The sequence below is a fragment of the Pithys albifrons genome, chromosome 7 (genome assembly GCF_047495875.1).
Source record: "Pithys albifrons albifrons isolate INPA30051 chromosome 7, PitAlb_v1, whole genome shotgun sequence".
Classification (NCBI taxonomy): Eukaryota; Metazoa; Chordata; class Aves; order Passeriformes; family Thamnophilidae; genus Pithys; species Pithys albifrons.
The window spans coordinates 55,021,780-55,044,434 of record NC_092464.1 but is presented as its reverse complement, the minus strand read 5'-3'; the positions used below and the strand labels follow the sequence as shown (position 1 = coordinate 55,044,434).

Sequence of the window (22,655 nt, the reverse complement as noted above, 5' to 3'; positions counted from 1 at the left end):
CATTCCCTCAGGCATTTGAAGAGCTTCTCTTGCTGCCTTGTTACCTGGAGGAACTAACAAGTGCCTTGTTACAAGGAGACTTCCCTATCCAGTTGACACTGTGCTGCCATCAGATGTTTTGGATACTCACACCTCTAACACTCATTAATGTTAATGACACTGATTGCACTCAAATCCTTTCTCTATCAGGGAGTGCATTTCCCATCTACAGCCTCACTGCATGAAAAAAATTCTTGAAGAAGTCACAAGGATTTCTAATTTCTCTAATTTCTCTGAGCTATTCAGATCCCTATGAGCTGGGTGATCAACTGTAGCTCACAAGATGCCTCCTCCTAAGCACAGTCTATATTACATAGATTGCTCACTAGTTCTAGGTCAAGAGTTCAAATTAATCTGCAGCTTGTCTCTGTAACAGCCTCCCCATTTTTCCAAGAGAATGAGACCCTTTTCAGCAGAATCACTGACTTGCTGAATAGTTCTCTGGCCAATGGCATCTGGAAGTCAAATATATACTGTGCATTAATATGGAAACTCTTGGTCTTAGCAGAGAATTTTTTCAAACTACATTGATAGGGAAAAGATAAAAGCAACTTAATTTGTGTAGCTTGAGCATTGTATCAAAATCTTTATATGGCAAATTAGTGTTTACTTCCTATAAATCAATTTTGCCTATCCAAATTCAAATATTGTCCCTTGTATAAAGACTCACAAACTATTTTTTTCTTTCATTCTTACCCCCTAAATCTAAACCAAATACATTCCTGAAGACAGTGTTGGCATGTATTTTAAATTTCAAGTAATTTTAATTTGTCTTTTCATTCTTACTCTTCAGTAAATTTAAAAGATGCTTGAAGGTGTTTTTTCTTATAACATTTAATTTAATTTTTGCAGAGACAAATCAAGATCATCAGCTTCCCGTCTCTGATTCTCTGGGCCTCCTCATTCTGTGAAATTAACTTGTTAAGTCCCTTTCACTGTGTGACTTCTGAAACTCAACTGTCTTCATCTAAGAATATTTTGTTCTATCTTGCACCTCTTTAAAATCTTTCCTTTCCTTTCCTTTCCTTTCCTTTCCTTTCCTTTCCTTTCCTTTCCTTTCCTTTCCTTTCCTTTCCTTTCCTTTCCTTTCCTTTCCTTTCCTTTCCTTTCCTTTCCTTTCCTTTCCTTTCCTTTCCTTTCCTTTCCTTTCCTTTCCTTTCCTTTCCTTTCCTTTCCTCCCCCTTCCCCCCCTCCTCCCCCTCCCCCCCTTCCTCCCTCCCTTCCTCCCTCCCTTCCTCCCTCCCTCCCTTCCTCCCCCCCTCCCTCCCTCCCTTCCTCCCCCCCCTCCCTCCCTTCCTCCCCCCCCTCCCTCCCTCCCCCCCCTCCCTCCCTCCCTCCCCCCTCCCTCCCTCTCCTCCCCTCCCTCCCTCCCCCCCCTCCCTCCCCTCCCTCCCTCCCTCCCTCCCTCCCTCCCTCCCTCCCTCCCTCCCTCCCTCCCTCCCTCCCTCCCTCCCTTCCTTCCTTCCTTCCTTCCTTCCTTCCTTCCTTCCTTCCTTCCTTCCTTCCTCCCTCCCTCCCTCCCTCCCTCCCTCCCTCCCTCCCTCCCTCCCTCCCTCCCTCCCTCCCTTCAAGTAATTCTTTCCCTCCTTTACAATATTTCTGTCACCACAGAGCTTACTTTGCTCGTGTTCAGTCTCATTACATTTTGTCTCTTGCCTTTTCAGCCAACAAACAGTTTGGGGCAGGAAATGTCTCCTGTTATGGGTTTGTACAGAAATTCCTACAAGGGAGTTTTGTTCCCTGTTGGATTGCTTAAGTGTCATCAACACCATAATAATGCTTAACAACAGCAGTAGTTTCAACCAAGTCTATTTTCATGCCAAATCAGGCAAACAACTAGAAGGAAAAAAAGAAGTTTTTGTAAAAAACATAAAAATACACCTAGATTTAGAGTAAAATTGATTTTGCTTTTTGAAAAGCTGAAGCAATTTAAGTAATTCTTCTGAAAACAAAGGTCACTTCTACTTTTATAGTCATTCTCAGAACTGCAAATCATTAAAATAAAACCATCATGCCACAACCTCTTGATGTAGCACTGAAACTGCCAAAGCTTCTTTTGAGGATTTCTATTTTTGTGTTACAGGCAAGGGAATTGTAAAAGCAAAGAAACAAATCCAAACAAGAAAGATGATTTTTCTGAGACCTTCTAAGACTCAAATAGAACTAAAGTGCCACACTTTGGAAAGGCTGGGACTTCAAAGGTTAGGATTGGCACTACAGGAAATTCTTAAGTAACACTTGTGTTCACAAAGAAGCTTTGAGTTTATGTCCTACTCACTCGCAGTGGATTCAACTGCAAAATGGAAAGATTGCTCCTGTACAAAGTCCAGTCCTGTTCAACATCTTTAGTGATGATGTAGATGAGGGCATTGAGTCCATCAGCAGCAAATTTGCTGATGACACCAAGTTGGGAGGGAGTGTCGACCTGCTGGAAGGCAGGAGGGCTCTGCAGAGGGATCTGGAGAGACTGGAGAGATGGGCTGATTGCAATGGGATGGAGTTCAACAAGGCCAAGTGCAGGTCCTGCCCTTTGGCCACCCCAACCCCCTGCAGTGCTCCAGGCTGGGCACAGAGTGGCTGGAGAGCAGCCAGGCAGAGGGACCTGGGAGGACTGAGGGACAGGAAGCTCAACAGGAGCCACCAGTGTGCCCAGGTGGCCAAGAAGGCCAAGGGGATCCTGGCCTGGATCCAAACTAGCGTGGCCAGCAGGCCCAGGGCAGTGACCCTTCCCCTGGACTCTGCCTTGGGGAGGCCACACCTTGAGTGCTGTGTTCAGTTCTGGGCCCCTCAGTTGAGGCAAGAGATTGAGGGGCTGGAGCGGGGCCAGAGAAGAGCAACGAGGCTGGAGAAGGGACTGGAGCACAAGTGCTGTGGGGAGAGGCTGAGGGAGCTGGGGGTGTTCAGCCTGGAGAAGAGGAGGCTCAGAGGTGACCTCAGCACTGTCTGGAACTCCCTGAAGGGAAGTTCTGGCCAGGTGGGGGTTGGTCTCTTCTCCCAGGCACTCAGCAATAGGACAAGGGGGCACGATGGGCTCAAGCTCTGCCAGGGGAAATTGAAGTTGGAGAGCAGAAAGAAATTCTTTGCAGAGAGAGTGCTCAGGCATTGGAATGGGCTGCCCAGAGAGGGGGTGGATTCCCCATCCCTGGAGGGTTTTAACCTGAGCTTGGCCGTGGCACTGAGTGCCATGATCTGGTAAAGGGACTGGAGTTGGACCAAGGGTTGGACTTGATGATCTCTGAGGTCTTTTCCAACCCACTCCATTCTATGATTCTATGATCTTTTTCTAAATCAGGCATCAGTCTTTGAAATCATGGCTACATCACAGCTGAAAATGCCCAGAAGGAAGTAAATCACAGGTAATTTAAAGAAAAAAAAAAGTTCAAGATCCAGGAGTTCATGAGAATGGGTTGAAAACACTCTAAAAGTGGAGTCTCAGTGCATGGCACACACATCGTGCTCTTTGCCTTTGCCAACCCTGAAGAAATTCATGTATGGAAAATGTTGTAGATTTCAGGCTGCATTACTGAGTTTGGAGAGGCCAAAAAACATATTCAAGGTCATACTTTGTGTTGCCTTTGTGGTAGGAATAGTTCATACAACGGGATGGAAATTCACTTTTACTGTCCAGGAGTACCCAAAGGGTAGTGAATCCTCTGTATGACACCACACAGGTAGAGCTTTACTCTTTATTCCAGGAGAAAAGCAACAGTGCAAACCCTACATATTGTCAGCAGGACTTTGTGAAGGCTCCAAGAAAACTCTGCATAGTTATTCAAACCATCTTAAACTCATGACAATAATACTTTTATTTCTTACCCACATTGCCTTATATGGCAGTAAGCAGTTTCAGGAACATTTAGAGCCTTAAAATGCCATAATTAAAGTACTTTCTTTCTCAATCAACCTGCCCATAAAGCCACAAGTCTGAACACAAATTCAACTAATGAGCACTTAAGCAAGATCAAAAATAGAACCAAATGTTAATAATAAGCTCTGCAGTGTTAATAAGTGAAATAAGGATTTTCAAATCTAATATCTTGAGGCTTTTCAGATTACCAGATGCATCCACTGCCAAAGACTTTTGCACTCCAGCAATCCAGCTAAGATTGGAAGGAATAAAACCTACCAGGATTTAAAGCCACAAGAAAGCTGCAATTAATTTAACAATAAATCTTGTCTGCACTCGTTTTGGGCCACTATAATTTCAGAGTAAAAGAGGAAGTACTTACTGATTCTTTTTAAAAAGTAGTTATCTGATACTAAAGGTTAATTTTGGAAATATGAGACAAGATCCCAGAAGGAAAATGCTCAGATGTGATGATGATGATTGTGATGATAATAAGTCACAAACGTACACAAAAATAAGATTTTTGGCTTTGTGGTAAAATTTGTGTTCTCTATTATTTCAGTGTGTCACAAAAATATCAGCTACACACACTCCCAAACCTGGTCTTGTTTAGAAGGAGAAGCAGAAGGGTAGAGGCCCATTAAATTATGCTCTTACCACATTTGAAGGTTCCAGTTTCTTCCTCTTGGCAAGGTCAGTGATGTTATTGCCATTGTAGTTGATGCTCTCCATGCAGCCTTTGAAGTTCTTCCTGCTGTTAGAACTTGGCTTCCCAGAGAAAGGCATCCCTCCAAAGGTTATCTTTGAGGGAAACACAAAAGGGTGCAGAGTTACCAGAAGGCAAAGGCTTTTAAATCTCTTTTTTTAAATCCATGCTGGTTTTTGAACACTCAAACACAGCAACTGAGAGAGCTGGCTACACTCCTTACAGAAAAAAAAAGATTTATTAGATAAGCATTGCAAAAGCAGACAAATAGCTGTAATGAATTTTTGATTGCAAATATTGATGGTTGTACATCCCAAATTGTTCAGATATGGACTGTTCTTCTGATTGTTACCAGACAATGCGCATCTCAAACAAAGAAATTGGAATGAATGTCCATCCCAGGATTTTTCTAAATGAAATTAGACATGAAATTAGCCAGATGACCTGATTCAAATCACTCATTCAGCTCTAAGCACGGGCCAGGCTCAGACTGCAGCACAGCAGTGCTGGGCTCCAATATTGTACATAATTCTCCCTCCACTCTCATATATGAACTTAATCCAGAAGAATTTACAGAATCACAGAGTTGGAGATGCTACCCCTTGTTATACAGAAGGACCTTCTACTACCAAGAACATGTTTTTATGCTGTAGTTATAGTCAGTGAGGAGTCACCACATGACTTAGCAGCCAAATCAGCTCCATAGAGAAGATGAAGAAAACCATTCAAACACTTGGATGAGACAAAACAGAGAAAAAAAGGATTTGGAAGAAAAGAATAAAAACAGCAAAAAAACCCCACATACCATGACAGTGAGCTAAGAGCAACTTACAGGATTTTATTTTATTTTTTTAACCTTGAAAATGCAATCAGAACTAATCTTTATTCCTCTCTTGTGTTTACTTAACTTTTCTGAGAGATTAACCTTGAAACTATTCCGTCCACAAAAAGAGATTTGATTCAGGTTTATCCACTGTTAATCACAAAGGCTGCACATTTACATTTAGTCTCTGATGACTAACTCCAAGTGAGGTAATTGAGAGGAAAAGAAGCACAAGAGGTGAAGGCTCCTGAGTTTGTGAGAGCCACAGAAACACAAACGCACTTAAAGGGGTTCCATTAAACACAAAGGGATCCCTTTATATGGGAATGAAATGCACCTTCCAGAACTGCTCCTGAGGTCCCTCAATGTCAGAGGGAATGGGAAGGGGAATTAACTGAATTCTAGTCCTACTAGAGATAAATTATTGCATGCAATAGGTTTGTTGTGTAAAAATGTTGCTCTTTAAACATACATACCTAAGTATATATGTGTGCATATACAGGTATTTATGCAAAAATTGCCCAACTGGCTTATGACATTCAGCCTAATTTTTCTGTAGCTCACTCACTTGAAAAACTTGAGTAGAATCTATTTATGTGGGTTTTCAGTATCTCAATTCAGATCTCCAGTGCTCAATAAGTACAGAGGTACAAGCAAATTTGCTCATTATTTTCTCATTATAACTTCTAGAAAGAATGTATTAATAAAGATTTGTTGGAATATAAATATTTGACTCAGTAGCATTTACAATCATTAAGTAATTTTTTCTATTATTCATATATTCTTGTTCCAAAGATTGTTTGTCAAAATATCAATACAAAAGTTAATTCAGACTTTTTTCCATTACATCATTTTGATTCCTTCTCACTGCTTAAAATGTTGTAAGAGAGGAAATTACATATTTGGCTCAGCCAACCACATTAATTCTCATTAGAAACAGTAAAGAGTGAAAAAAAATACCCACAAAATGTGCTGAACTTCATATAACAATTTAGAGGAACTGAACAAGTTCATAACAGAAGACACCGTAGTGTAATCAAACAACAAATCCACATTTAATTACTACCAAGAGTTGTGTGCATTAACCTGGCTGATTAAACAGGTTTTCTTACACCTTTCCTAACTCTTTATTGCTTCTTTATAAAAAGAAGCTACTGATGCCATATTTGTGAAAACACAAGGAAATATCTCCCTACCTAATTCCAGATGGATCGAGATCCAGACTATAAAAAGATTCTATTCTGCTTTTTTTGCTAAAGACAAATATTGTCACCACAGAATAAAGCTTTCTTATTCAAGTGGAAATTTATCACCTGAGTGGAATAACAGATTGTAGGATAATTTTTTAAATCCACTTCCTTAGAGCTGCTGCTTTTAGAGAATTTAAAAGGGATGTATGCTTAGTTTGGAAAATAGCACAGATCTCCCACTACAAAACAAAAGGGTAGGATGAGTGTTACTCCAGATGGGACAGGCTAATGAAACATAATTAACATGTAAGGGAGAACACCATTGGAAAAAAAGAATCCAGAAACATAAGAGGGAAAAGAATAATGAAAACAAAGATACGAAGAAGTACCTGTGGTAGTTTTGGCTTTAGGCCTCAGCCAGGCCTTAGCTAGGCCTCGCTAGGCCTCAATTCAGCGGGCCCAAAGGATGGGACAGAGATCAGAAAGGACAAACATCACCTGACTTAAGCAACCAAAGAGGTATTTCATATCATCTGACATCACCAAAAAGTGGCAAGAAGCATAAAAAGAGAGGGAGGTGGAGCTTCTGCCTCTTTCGGTCTTTGCCTCAGCCCCTGAGGCCGCCCAGCCCCGCCCTGCCCTGCCCTGCCCTGCCCTCCCCTGCCCCGCCCCACCCTGCCCTGCCCCGCCCTGCCCAGATCAGGCCTGGCCGCCATCCCCGCTCTGTTATCCAGGGAGATGAACACTTTCTTGTTCATTTTCTCCTCTCTTGCTGGGAGTTTTCTCTGGAAGAGTTTTTGGGAGGTTTTGTAGTGTTTGAGTGGTTGGAATCTGTAATATTTGGTTGGGTGACTTGGTAGTTGTTAGTTAGTTTTTTCTCACATTTGTATATACATGTATTATATCATATGCTGGTTTTAATTGCCTTTCTTTTGTATAATATAAAAAGCTTGCTGCTTGGGGTTTGGGATTTTTTTCTCTCCCTCCTTTTCCCTTGGTTGGGAGGGGGACACCCTTTTCTCTCTGTGTTGGGCAGTTGGCACTTTGCCAGCTCAACCCAAGACAGTACCAAACCATCTTAAATTTTGTTAGCTTTTTTCATTATTGGTGAAAGAGAAGAGACCAAAAAACCCCAGTTTTGTGAAATTTCTAATTCTGCTCTGAAAAATGATGTTTGCACAGCAAAGTTGCTGAAGAGCATGAAGTGCTGGAGCCACTTTGTTCAGGTACAATTGTCTAGTAATTATAGAAACCAGCGTAACATGGGTTAGAAGCCATGCATTAAACTAAGATAGACACTTCAATAGGATGAAATGGTAAAGATCCAAGATTTTGTGAAGTTAAAGCCAAGGTTTACAAGTCTGACAGGTCATGAAACGGCAGAAGTCCAACAATGAAGATGCTTCAAGACCACCCTGAGGGATGAAGTCAGGAGACCACGACCCAAATTTGAAGCAAAAGGAAAGCTCCATCCAAGATTTCATCCAGTCATTACTATGGAAATTAGAGGGTGTTAACTATGAACTTAAGGCTATAAATGGCTTATTTTACACAAACAAACCAGGCAAGTTTTTGCCCAGAATGAACTGGCTTTGCCTCCAATGTTGTCAATAAATACCTTTGCTGCTAAATAAGACAAAAAGCTTCTTAGCAGTTCTTTGTTACAGTGTTTTATCAATAGGACTTATCTTTATAAACCCAATCTGAACAAAAAGTTTCCCTGTGTACCTCATAATCCAGGTCCAGGTAGTCAAACTCCCCGTTGGTCCTGAAGTGCTGCGTGTGCCTGTCCAGGGTGAGGTTGATGTTCCTGCCGTGGCGCTCGATGGCGATGGAGTGCCAGTGGTGGTCGTCCAGGAGGCTGCCAGTCACCACCGACGTGTGCCCGTAGATGGAGCCAAGCTGGTTGCTGCCTGGGAGCACGAACAATGGAAATTGTTTGTTACACAAACATTTCCCCCTTGCTTTGGCAATATTTCACCCGAATCACACAATACTCTGCAGGCAGTTGGGCTGTTGGGACGTTGAGATGTGCCCAGTGGAGAGTTGCTGCTGCCAGGAATACAAACAGCAGAACCAAGCACAGCAAGTTTCTGATCACTGAACTGTACAAATATATTAGTTGGTACAGGAAAATCAAGAGTGAGCAATTCAGATCTATATAAGACCCTGTGAGACTGAAAGCAGCTGAGAATAAACAAGGCCACAGCTGCACCAGACCTTTGGAGGAGTTAGCAACTCCCCAGAGGATTCTCATGAGAACTCCTCAGGTCTCCCACAAGGCTCCAGAGATGTTCCTGAAAACATCTAGGATGAGTTCATATGTACATTGGACTTGTGAGATATGGATTATAACCAATTAGGATTTGCAATTAGATGGTGTGAGGTCCATTTTAGCTAATTGAACATAGATTTAACCCTATATAAACCATGGGCAGTGTGAAATAAATGTCAGTCACTTGATCACAATGAGCTGTGTGTGGTGTCCGGTTCCTCCACTGTTATTTATTGTTTACTTCATATATTATAGTATGAATTCATAACAGCAGTTATTTGGAGGCAAACTGGAGAAACAACATCAACTTTGAGAAGAAAAGTTGTTTTCAGCTTTGGGGTTGTGTGTTTTCCACCCTCCAGTACAGAAATGAATCACAGAATCATAGAATGGATTGGGTTGGTAAAGCCCTCCGAGATCATCAAGTCCAACCCTCGGTCCAGCTCCAGTCCCTTTACCAGATCATGGCACTCAGTGCCACGGCCAAGCTCAGGTTAAAAACCTCCAGGGATGGGGAATCCACCCCCTCTCTGGACAGCCCATTCCAATCCCTGAGCACTCTCTCTGCAAAGAATTTTTTCTGATATCCAACTTCAATTTCCCCTGGCAGAGTTTGAGCCCATCATGCCCCCTTGTCACTTGTGGGCCATGCCCTGAGCTGTGTTGGAACTGATTCATGATGTTGAGGAGGACACAGAGCCTGACAACAGACTTGGGCAACAAAGAGCCCTTTCAGTCTGTATTTCATGCTTTGTGGGCTCTGGAGCACAGAAGCAGCAGGCAGAGAGGAAAAGGCTCAGTGCAGGCTGAGTTCATATCTGCAAAAAACCATCTTCTGCTAACACAGTTTATTTGCATCTCTCCTCCTGCAGCAATCCCCCTATTCTGGAAGGCAAACTAGCAGCAAGAGTGCAGTTTTGCCATTCTCCTCTGTGCTGCCAGAGCAGCTGTGCCAGTCAGAGATCACAGCTCTTTGCCATCCCACTGGCACAGCTGAGCCAGCAAAGGTTCATCTCAGCTGAAGCAGCCAATGGCTCATTCAGCACTGCCCAATAACTCAGTGCCATCTTCCATGTTCTGAATACGTGAAGACCCAAAGCAGTTCTGAGGCTGAGAATTTCTCAATAAGGTTTGTCCATGTTGACAACACATTCTGGCAAATCACACTCCCACAGCTTGAGATATTCCTTCCCTACAAACCACCAAACTGCCTTGGGGCTGGAGCCCACTGATCCTGTTGGTTAAATGCTAAAATCAGATTGCATTCATCTTGTTGAGCTTCAGTTTCCTCACTGCAAAGTCAAACCCAGTGCAAAGTGAAACTTAAATCCACCAGTCCCCCCATCCTTCCCCCACCTCTCGAGTTTTGGATCTCACCAGGAAAGATGAACATCCTTTTCTACTGTCCCTGGTGCAAAGACAAGACTTTCAGTCAGAGGAGGAACGATAGCATGAAGTATTATTCTGTTTATTGAGTGTGTGTCTCAGGGCTCAGTCCCATTTATCAGCCCAGTGACTTCAGAACATCCTCACCAAGCACATAATTGGAAGGTCCAATAGCTTAGAAAACCAGATTGAAGTGAAAAATACTGAGGAGCTTGGAAATGAATGGGTTACTACTGCAATTGAAATTGTTAAAAATAGAAAATGCTTTCCTCCCCCTCATCTGCTCATGTGGATCTTTATCAAGAGAGCAGGAGAAAATGCAGTGGAAATAAGTACTATTTGATGCAAATAATCAATGGAACAAATTTACTCTCTGTGTGTCTGTAAGAGAACTAAGGAAAGTTGCATGAAATCTTTTTCTAAGCTTCTTTTGTTTGAAGAAAAGAACACCTGAAACAAAATAGATGTGGGTTGTTGTTTTTTTTATTAAAAATGTACCTTATAAATCCAGTCACTCACAAGCCTGGGAGGGAAAAGGATGCTTGAACTAGAGTACCATACACAGGATTTCATCCTAAGATTGCCTGAGAAAGGAATCTGCCTCTTTCCCTGCACAGTCCCACTTCTCAGACTCCAGAAAAGCTGCTGAGCTTCAGCCTCACCTTTCCTGCAGCTCCCTACGTTGACATTTTTTCTCCAAGGTTCCTAAAGGTGACCTTTATTCCTCTAGAAGTGGTGACAGTGTCCTTCTCCCCCACAAAGCCACAGCTGAGGCCAAATATCATCATAGCCAGGGGGTTTATGTGTGTGTAAATCCAATATATTGCTGACCCTGCCTTTCTGTATGATCTTATTTTCATATACCTCACACAGAGTAAAAAAAGAAAGAATGGGAAAGAAAAAAAAAAAGCACCCAACATATAGAAAGGGAATGAAGGGAATTAACAACTTTTCCACCAAATGATCTTTTGAAATGACGTGACTTAATATAGAACTGTAGGAAAGACAAAACTTTTGACCCAAAATTTCTGTGGGAGGATTAGAAACGGCCACAAACCCAAGCAATCAAAGCATACCTAAATTTAAACTTAGAACAAGCTTGGCTTTCTTCAGCTCCAAGGTGATGTAGTCTCCCTGCTGTCCCTCTCCGTGGAAGATCACGCCTTCACTCTCAGAGGTCTTAAACTTCAGGGAGATGACATCTTTCAGAGTTTTCATTTTCTTGTTCCTGAATCTGTAGGGCAGCACGACATGGCCATCAAAATTGATCACATCAGCCCCTAAAGAAAAAAGGAAATAACAGAGGAGAGATCAGGGATTGCTGTGGCCACCGGGAAAAGAGACAGCCATATGGAGATTGTGCCTGAAGAGAACAGTGAGATGTATTCTGTAAATACATTTTCTTGACTACATTTTAATAATATAAAAAGTAGGAGCCAGGCAGAACACAAATTTCATCCACAGAATGTAAAAGGAAAAAAAAAAAGAGATTTGGGAAGACAAATACAACAACCATACTCAAATACTTTTGGTTTCTTTCAAATACAGTTCATGTTTTACTACTTATAGTTGAAAAGGAAAGACAAATTTCTGAGTGGTCATGAATAATTCATTTGGTACCTCTTTAAAATTCAGTAGGGGTGTCTGTAAGGGCTGTAATACTGTTTCCAGTACTTAAGTCCTGGCAATTTTAGACTGTATGTAAAACCCAGACATAAACCTTGTCAAATTCAGGAAATTGTGGATGAGTTCAGAGACAATTTTGAGAAGGAAAAAAAAATCTGACATTTCAGCTCATTTTTGTTCCAGGTTTGGTTTTAGTCAAAATACATGAAGAAAATTGAGGGATGCAATCATTTAAGGTAATCCATAGAAATATTGCACAGTGACACTGCAAGATTTCATGTTGTCTTATTTTCATGGCTTAATTTCTGCTCTAAAGAAGGTTTTCCTGGATGCCAAATCCACAGGAACAAGAGCTGCAGAGCTTGACTCCATTCAACACAAATCCTTGTGCTGAGGATTGACTCTTGTAATTTAAGCTAAACTCAGTAAAAGAGTTCAAACTGACACTTAACTCTGCAAAATTACACAGATATAAGAAATTTCCTTTGTAAACTGCTAATAACCAACCCCCAGTGTCTCAGCTGCTGCTTGTATGAGCATTTTATTCTTGCTGTTCACAACCAACAATGTGAACAGTCATAGAATCACAGAATCACAGAATCAATTGGGTTGGAAAAGACCTCCGAGATCATCAAGTCCAACCCTTGGTCCAACTCCAGTCCCTTTACCAGATCATGGCACTCAGTGCCACGGCCAAGCTCAGCTGAAAAACCTCCAGGGATGGGGAATCCACCCCCTCTCTGGGCAGCCCATTCCAATCCCTGAGCACTCTCTCTGCAAAGAAGTTTTTTCTGCTCTCCCACTTCAATTTCCCCTGGCAGAGCTTGAGCCCATCGTGCCCCCTTGTCCTATTGCTGAGTGCCTGGGAGATGAGACCAACCCCCACCTGGCCAGAACTTCCCTTCAGGCAGTTCCAGACAGTGCTGAGGTCACCTCTGAGCCTCCTCTTCTCCAGGCTAAACACCCCCAGCTCCCTCAGCCTCTCCCCACAGCACTTGTGCTCCAGTCCCTTCTCCAGCCTCGTTGCTCTTCTCTGGCCCCGCTCCAGCCCCTCAATCTCTTTCCTCAACTGAGGGGCCCAGAACTGAACACAACCCTCAAGGTGTGGCCTCCCCAAGGCAGAGTCCAGGGGAAGGGTCACTGCCCTGGGCCTGCTGGCCACGCTAGTTTGGATCCAGGACAGGATCCCATTGGCCTTCTTGGCCACCTGGGCACACTCTTGGCTCCTGTTGAGCTTCCTGTCCCTCAGTCCCCCCAGGTCCCTCTGCCTGGCTGCTCTCCAGCCACTCTGTGCCCAGCCTGGAGCGCTGCAGGGGGTTGGGGTGGCCAAAGGGCAGGACCTGCACTTGGCCTTGTTGAACTCCATCCCATTGCAATCAGCCCATCTCTCCAGTCTCTCCAGATCCCTCTGCAGAGCCCTCCTGCCTTCCAGCAGGTCGACACTCCCTCCCAACTTGGTGTCATCAGCAAATTTGCTGCTGATGGACTCAGTCCCCTCATCTAAATCATCACTAAAGATGTTAAACAGGACTGGACCCAACACTGACCCCTGGGGAACACCACTGGTGACCGACCCCCAGCTGGACACAGCTCCATTCACCAGCACTCTCTGGGCCCGACCCTCCAGCTCCTGACCCAGCAGAGGGTACACTTGTCCAAGCCATGGGCTATTTTAGTCATAAAAGAAAATTCTTAAAGAGGAATTATTAAAAAAAATTTGGTTATTTTTACGAAAAATATTTTCCCACCCATTTTCTTCGAAAACATTCACATTTCTTTTTGACATACCATACTCAGAGCAATCATTTCAAGGTCTGAATTAACAGAAGAATGGCATTTTATCATATATTTTTCAACCACATCTGAGTTTTCCTGTTTTTTGTTGTCTACTCTTCAGTGACTGCCTGCAACTTTTTATAATTTTCTGACTTCTTTTGCTGTTATTGTGGGAATTAATTTAAATCTTTCAGCCTCTTTCAAAAACACAAGTGCATTTCTGTTGTGTAATTAACACAGAAGAATCTGCTGAAACCCCATTAAAGCACTATGTGTGTTATGCCTAACTGCATATATTTCAATTTGAATTTAGATGGCCAAATCTTCCCAAATCTGCAGAGATTTCTGAGGAAATAATAAATTTTAATCCCCTTATTGTTTATGCCAACTAAAGGGTGAAGTTTTATTCAGAAAATAAAACATAAGCCTTACAAATGGCCTATATAATATCTCCTTTTTATCAGAATACAGCCATATTCATTGGAAATATCACTTTTCTTTATAAAATACACCTTAATACACATTTCCATAACAAATATGTACTAAGTGCACTACTAAAATTCTCAGCCTGATCCACTTTTTCTGACTGACAAATTCCAGGAATGTGAAGCAGCTCTAAATTAAACACCAAATGGGTGTGTTGTATTTGTGGTGAAATAAATCCTTTCAAATGTTATCAGCAAGAAGGAGAACAAATTTTTCCAGGCAGAGATGCAGATGAATTCAGAAGCAACAGCACAGGATTTCAGGGGTGTAGTTATTTGGATTCAGGTAAATCCATCACTTCTGGAATTCTTATTTTTTTTAAAGAAACAAAGGAAACGGTGAGAAAAATGTTGTAACAAAGATCACATCAACCTCTTGGGTTTGCATGTGTTACAACTGGCAAGAGAGCCAAGATGTTAATTCTTGAGATTTTTGCAGGTTGTTTTTGGAAAATAACTTTTAGAAAAGCATAAAATCTATTTATAGAAAAAATATATTAAAGTCGCTCCTTTATCACAAAAATCAGAGTTTTATGTAAAGAAACTTTATCACAAAAATCAAACTTTTATGTAAAGGAAATTTATATCAAAAATCATAGTTTTTTGTAAAGAAAATTTATCACAAAAATCATACATTTATGTAAAGAAAATTCATCACAAAATTCATAGTTTTATGTAAAGAAAGTTTATCAAAAATCATATTTTTACGTAAAGAAAATTTATCACAGAATTCATACTTTTTTGTAAAGAAAATTTATCACAGAATTCATACTTTTTTGTAAAGAAAATTTATCACCAAAATCAAACTTTTATGTAAAGAATATTTATATCAAAAATCGTAGTTTTTTGTAAAGAAAATTTATCACAAAATTCATAGTTTTATGTAAAGAAAGTTTATCAAAAATCATATTTTTGTCTAAAGAAAATTTATCACAGAAATCATACTTTTTTGTAAAGAAAATTTATCACCAAAATCATACTTTTATGTAAGGAATATTTATATCAAAAATAATAGTTTTTTGTAAAGAAAATTCATCACAAAAATCAAACTTTTTTGTAAAGAAAATTTATCACAAAATTCATAGTTTTATGTAAAGAAAGTTTATCAAAAATCATATTTTTATGTAAAGAAAATGTATCACAAAATTCATAGTTTTATGTAAAGAAAGTTTATCAAAAATCATATTTTTGTGTAAAGAAAATTTATCACAGAATTCATACTTTTTTGTAAAGAAAATTTATCACCAAAATCAAACTTTTATGTAAAGAATATTTATATCAAAAATAATAGTTTTTTGTAAAGAAAATGTATCACAAAAATCATACTTTTATGTAAAGAATATTTATATCAAAAAATCGTAGTTTTTTGTAAAGAAAATTTATCACCGAAATAATACTTTTATGTAAAGAAAATGTGTCACAAAATTCATAGTTTTATGTAAAGAAAGTTTATCAAAAATCATATTTTTATGTAAAGAAAATTTATGACAGAATTCATACTTTTTTGTAAAGAAAATTTATCACCAAAATCATACTTTTATGTAAAGAATATTTATCACAAAAATCATACTTTTATGTAAAGAAAATGTATCACAAAATTCATAGTTTTATGTAAAGAAAGTTTATCCAAAATCATATTTTTATGTAAAGAAAATTTATCACAGAAATCATACTTTTTTGTAAAGAATATTTATATCAAAAATCATAGTTTCTTGTAAAGAAAATTTATCACAAAAATCAAACTTTTATGTAAAGAAAATGTATCACAAAATTCATAGTTTTATGTAAAGAAAGTTTATCAAAAATCATATTTTTGTGTAAAGAAAATTTATCACAGAATTCATACTTTTTTGTAAAGAAAATCAATCACAAAAATCACACTTTTATGCAAAAAAAATTAGCTGTAGAGATCACACTTTTTTGAATCTACATGCAACTGCCTCTCACAAATGCAAGAAAATATATGGACCAAAAGTGCCGCATTTTTCCAGAACTTGCCCCTGAATTGGCACGTTTTGAGGAGCGTTCATTTAATGAAATAAACAGCAGTAATTCTTGATTAAAGCAGCTTTGTTTTCTATGCATAGCTGTGCTGGCAGCCTGCAAATGTGCCCGCATGGTTAACTCACCCAGCTCAACATTAAATGGCAATCATGTGTAAGAGTTATCACATGTAGGCTGTGGCGATGACTCGTGCTCCTTCTGTGATGACACTCAGCTGCTTAACATGATAACTGCCACGCTGCAGAATGGTACTCAAGACAGTAAAGCACATAACTCCTGTCACTGCAGAGTAAATACAGATTTTTTCTCATCCTCAGCCCCTCAGCTCTGAGCATTGGTAGGAAGGAGGCCACAGAAAGTGTGTTCTCCTGCACTCAGGAGGTCTGACAGCTCTCAGAGGCTACTGCTGCACTGGAGAAGGCATTTTTAACAAAATATAGAGTAAAAAGAAGAGAAAGAGAAGAAAAGGAAGACAGATGGGGCAAGAGAAACCGAGAATTTGCTTCTAATGATGAGATAAATAGAACTATCCTCAATGCCAGCATGTGATAAAATAAGTAGTGCTCATTCACAACTACTCAATACTGAATTTTCCTCACAGCTCCTCTGATCTAGGGACTGCCTGGAGTCACTAAAACATCCCTGCTACCTGACACAGTAAAAGAACAGTGATCACAGCAAAGCACAACAGCCAAGTGCCTTCCAGGAAAGTGTTTACCATACAGGGAACAAAAACCATGGCAATATGTTTCTCCACCTAAATTGTGAATTTTACATGTACACATATTTTTAAAGTGTCACTGATCTCTCAGTGATTGACTCTTCAAAGCCTGTACAGAATATTTCCCTTGGATTAAAGCTGAAAAACTTCTGTGCTACTGACACACAGAGACCTTGGGTGAAATTTTCTCACTCTGGTATCTCTCCTCCACTATTTCATCTGCTTAAATCTTCTGTTTAGACTAAATCAGGGAATAATTTAGGGAAAAGATCTTCATTTGCAGCATTGTTTTCCTATCCCACAATGTGAACCTTAAATCTGATGTACTATTAGTATAGGAATAGGTGGCATTAACCATGCACTGAGCATCCATCCTCTGAAACACAGAGAAGAATCAAAGATCTCTGGCTGGGCCAAAGTGTTCCACATCTCTAGTTTCACTTGCAGCTATTAGAAATGTTTACTTAAATATCATTCTGAGAAACAGAAGCACATAAACAATGTATTACTTATATATTTTAACAGATAAAAAAAAGGTTTTATTCTAACAAAGCAAGGGATAAGGCTCAAAATCACACCTAAAGGAAAACCTTATGTTGTTGTTACAAAAAATAATATATACAGACATTCCTTCAGAAAGCCATAACCTGATTTCTCAGTAGTTCCATACACCGTCAAACACGATGGAAGGTTGAAGTTGCCACTGGAGGCATCGCAGCTCAAGCCAGACAAACCCCAAAAACTAATGCAGACACAGATGTATCTTGCATGATGCCTCAGGGATTTTTGATTTTTTTCTGATTTTCTTTTTTTATAGATTTTAGAAGTGCTTGTAAAAATGCAGACTGTAATGTGTTAGTATTACATTCAGTGTTTTTACGTGCCAACCTCTACCACGTATCAATAGTTCAAATTCGAGTAGCTGTTTAGTCTTGTTTCCAAGTATCCCAGTTCAGCAGGTGGGACCAGTTTATCCCTGTGTGGGTGTGACCAAAGCTGTGCATTTTCCACCCTCCATTCATTGCCCAGCAACTGTTCCCAATGGCCCAGTGGCAGCAGCTGCCCAGGGCACAGCTGAGCCCTCAGGCTGGGAGCTGGCTGGGAAAGAAGCCTGGCAGAGGAGCTGGGAGAACTGCCCTGCAGGGAGTCCTTGGCACCTCCACACCCACCTGAGGGCTCAGCTCTGCCCATGGGCCAGCAACGATTCCAAAATCCCCCCTGACTGCCAGAGTCAGATCTCCCAGTGTGGAACTCCTTGCCCTGGGTGAGGGACTGGGGGCTCCCACCTGCACCTGAGGGGAGAGAATCTGGGGGTTTGAAGACCTCAGGACCACTCGTCGGACCGTGAGGAGTACCAAAACCTGGACAGGAGGAGCCCACCACTCTCCACCAGACTGTGCCATCATCTGCACCAACAGGTTTGTCCCTTCCTTTTCCTTTGAACTCGAAGGAACCACGTGGGGCTCAGCACAGGGGCCACCAAACCCCCCTGTGTTTGTGCCCCAGGGGGCTGGGTTACATTGCTGGGGTTTGTGAATTGAAAGCAATTTCTCTTTGTGTGTCATTGTATTTACTGTAATATCTTTTACTAAATTGTAACTCTAATTTATAATCTCTCTTGTGGTGGGTCCATTTCTCCTGCCAGAAACAAGCACACCAAGGTAGAAGGCTGAAGAGTATCAGAAGGCCTGCAGAGTGAGACATAAACATCAGCCAACAACCTTCGGGGCTAAAGAACACTGGAAAACCTCCAAGAGCCCTGTGTGTGCTGAGGAAGACAAAAATGAGCAACAAGGGGGTCCCAGATCTCCCCCAGACTCAAATCCGGGGTGGGTGTGCCAGGGGCAGGAGGGGGCTGGACCGAGAGATGAGTAAAATGAGGATTGGATGGACAGAATAATAAAAACCATGGAAATCAGAGTTTGAGGATATTCATCGATATGGATTCCTGTGGGTCCTAGGCCTGATATTATAGGACTTCACTTCTTATCTTATCCCACACTAACCACACTAATATATACTTTTTCATATTCTAGAAGCACATGGTGAAGGAAAATCAATCTTAAGTTGCTGTTGCCTGCTTGACTTCCAACACACTGAGTCTGAATGCTGTTATCTGTCAGGGGATGGCAGTGCTTGAAAGGGAACACACACCTTTGCTGGGTGGTGGAGAACCTCCTCCTTGCTTTTCTTTACATTAGAATCACAGAATCATAGAATGGATTGGGTTGGAAAAGACCTCCCAGATCATCAAGTCCAACCCTTGGTCCAACTCCAGTCCCTTTACCAGATCATGGCACTCAGTGCCACGGCCAATCTCAGCTGAAAAACCTCCAGGGATGGGGAATCCACCCCCTCTCTGGGCAGCCCATTCCAATGCCTGAGCACTCTCTCTGCAAAGAATTTCTTTCTGCTCTCCAACTTCAATTTCCCCTGGCAGAGCTTGAGGCCGTGTATGTATCTTTACAATGTAAGTCTGACAATGCAGCAACAAAGGAGCAAAGTTTAGTTCTAACTCAAATCTTGGGTAAAAGACACAAACTTTGCTCTTCTACTTTATACTTGCCAGAAACTCTGAAAATAAACCTGTGGGGAAGGATTCCCTCAGGGGTTGAGAATGCTTTGCCAGGTTCTGAGTACAATATCCACTGCAGATGAACCAGCAGCACTCAGTACTTCCCAATTCTTTGTCTGAATTCCAAAGCAGAGACATTCTTTCTTCTTATTAATATCATCCCTGTTGTTATTAGAATGCTGTTATACTACTCCTCATGTTGCTGGTTCTCCTGCAAATGGCTGTAAACATGTGGTTCTTTCTCATAATTTTCTGTCTAACAAGCAACAAAAGCAACAAGTAAAATGAAAAAAAAAAACAGAGTAAGAAAAATAAAAGGAGGCAAAACAATATACAGAAAGTAATGCCATGACCATGGCTAAGAGTTGTCCTGTTTCCCCATGTGTGTGCCTGTGTCCTCCTGCCACCCATTGATTCACACCTTGAGTGTTGTGTTCAGTTCTGGGCCCCTCAGTTGAGGCAAGAGATTGAGGGGCTGGAGCGGGGCCAGAGAAGAGCAACGAGGCTGGAGAAGGGACTGGAGCACAAGTGCTGTGGGGAGAGGCTGAGGGAGCTGGGGGTGTTTAGCCTGGAGAAGAGGAGGCTCAGAGGTGACCTCAGCACTGTCTGGAACTGCCTGAAGGGAAGTTCTGGCCAGGTGGGGGTTGGTCTCTTCTCCCAGGCACTCAGCAATAGGACAAGGGGGCACGATGGGCTCAAGCTCTGCCAGGGGAAATTGAAGTTGGAGAGCAGAAAGAAATTCTTTGCAGAGAGAGTGCTCAGGCATTGGAATGGGCTGCCCAGAGAGGGGGTGGATTCCCCATCCCTGGAGGTTTTTAAGGTGAGCTTGGCCGTGGCACTGAGTGCCATGATCTGGTAAAGGGACTGGAGTTGGACCAAGGGTTGGACTTGATGATCTGGGAGGTCTTTTGCAACCCAATCCATTCTATGATTCTATTGATTCATTGATTCATTGACTGATTGGATTGATTGATTGATTAATTAATTAATTAATTCATTCATTCGTTTCTTTTGTTTCTTTCCTTGTTTTGGTTGTTTGTTTGTTAATAGGAATATTAGGTTCTTTCTGCAGTTATTAAAACTAGATTTTTACATAAGCTAATTGTTGCTTAAAACAATAATTTTGTGATGAGTTCCCTGCAGTTACAACTACCTTCTTCATTAGTTACAGCACACACAGAAGAAAACACTAAAATATTTGAAAGAAAGACTTAGGAACTCAGATTAAGCCTCCAAATACTCCACAAAATTCTTGTCTTAAGGCTGAAAGTAATTAGGATGATTTTTTCAAGCACTTAACAGCATGGCTGATGATTTTTTTTTATTTTATTTCCAGATCTAATGGAACCATGAGATTTTCAAGTAAATCTTCTTTCATTAATTCTTCAAATTTCAGAGACAACTTCATTTAAAAACCAGATAGGAACATTTTTAAACATGCTATGATTGTACTAAGAGACAAAATAGTCTCTTATTTAGAATACACTTTATAATTCAGTTTTAAGCTTACACATCCCAACCACAGCCTGCAAAACAGACCACACTGAATTTCATGCTCCTACAGTGCCAGAGAGAACTGAGCTAAGATTGCAACCCAAGATGAGCTTCAGCTCAGACAAAACCCATTCCTTCTATAACCTACTCTGCTTCGTGGCTCCAGGAGGGCAATTCCAATGAGATCCAGTCTATTTGATGGAATCTATTCCCAGTGAAGATGGGAGGCTGAGCACCACAAAAACCCCCCAGCTTTCACACCAATGTGTTCCTCTGCCTAATATCAATTATTTAATTGCTTGAACAGTGAGGTTGTTTGGGTTTTTTTCCAAATAGGAATTCTCAGATCTCACCCATCTATACTTTAGTGGTTTTATAAACAAGGCTTTTAACATAATATTTTGTTCTGAGAATGTTACCCATCTCACTGTTGCTGCACACTTCTCTTTAAAGTAATTTTATTAAACAATTCACACAAGGAACCCAAATTGAAGGCTCTTAGGAAGACCTGCTGAATCCTGAGCTTGAACAGCTGGTTGTATTTTTAATTCTCTTTCAACTACAGGGTGCAAATTAAGCTGTGTGTGCCTTCATGTCAGAGTTACACAAACCTGCATTCACCATGGATAAAGTGAGGGGCAGGAAGTCACAAAATCATTCCCTATTACCAAAACCAGCATTTCTGGCTGCAACAATCAGGGTTTAGCTGATACTGCTCCAGGTCAGAGTACAACAGAATTCACTAAATGGACCAAACTGAAGTTTAATAGTGAGTTTTTATACTTTGAAAAATTTTCGTTAGTATAGCATGGCAAGGTTCATTTATGATCATGAAAATGAAAATTCAGACACCTTGCAACTATTCCCTAGAAGCAGCAAAATGTTCTCTGTGATTTACTATTCTTTAGTTATGAATCTTGGAAATAAATTTGGTAAAAATAATCCAAAGAAACTCTGCTTTTTGTATTTTGTCATGCTGATTTACAAGTCAGGGGCATTCCCCACAACATAAATATATTTAGTTCTGTTCTTCAGTTTGAAACCTGTCATTTGATATTGGATCTCAATGGAAACATTACAGTATATAATTAAACTCTGAAAGCAGGTACAGTAAAGAACTTAATCTACTAGAAAACAGCCAGCCTCCAGTAATGTTTTCACTGCTTATTAAAAAAGTAAATCATGAGAGTTCCAGGTGAATAAAAAGGGACAATCCTGACTCTTACACAGCAAATGACCAAATCAGGTCTCAATCCTCATTAAACCGCTGAGTTCACTCATGACTTAATGAAAAAAAAACTACAGCAAAGAAAGAAGTTCTCCCATGTCTTACATCATTTACACTCAATTTACTCAGCAAATAAATGAGCTACAAAATGGACAGGACAATCTGTTAAACCATTAAGCAAAGGGATGACTAAGTGGGGCCCTGGTTTTAATGTTTGCAGATGTTTGGCAACAGCAAGACACAGAGCTGACCTACGAAATACTGATTTCGAGTTTCTCTTTGTGATTCCTTTTCGAGTTGGTGCCACCCAATTCTACCATCCCATGGTATATAATCTTTCCATGTCTGGATGCTCTCAGAACACTCATTACTCAAGGCCAAATTGTCCTTTCTAACTCACATTCTCTCTCTTTTATTCACATAATGACTCTCAAAAACACATATTCTTCACTCCTTCCACCCACGGAGCTCATATTTAAA

At 40.7% G+C, this 22,655-nt stretch overlaps 1 protein-coding gene across 2 annotated transcripts in view; it reads right to left on the bottom strand.

Moving 5' to 3' along the window:
• CNTNAP2 (contactin associated protein 2) overlaps positions 1–22,655 on the bottom strand; it is a 1,051,893-nt gene that overhangs the window by 558,487 nt on the left and 470,751 nt on the right. For both annotated transcript variants that reach the window (XM_071559619.1, XM_071559620.1), the window contains 3 exons: positions 11,343–11,546; positions 8,334–8,518; positions 4,544–4,687 (listed from right to left, as the gene is read on the bottom strand). In XM_071559619.1, coding sequence (XP_071415720.1) covers positions 4,544–4,687; positions 8,334–8,518; positions 11,343–11,546 — 533 coding nt within the window. The remainder of the gene's footprint in view (positions 1–4,543; positions 4,688–8,333; positions 8,519–11,342; positions 11,547–22,655) is intronic.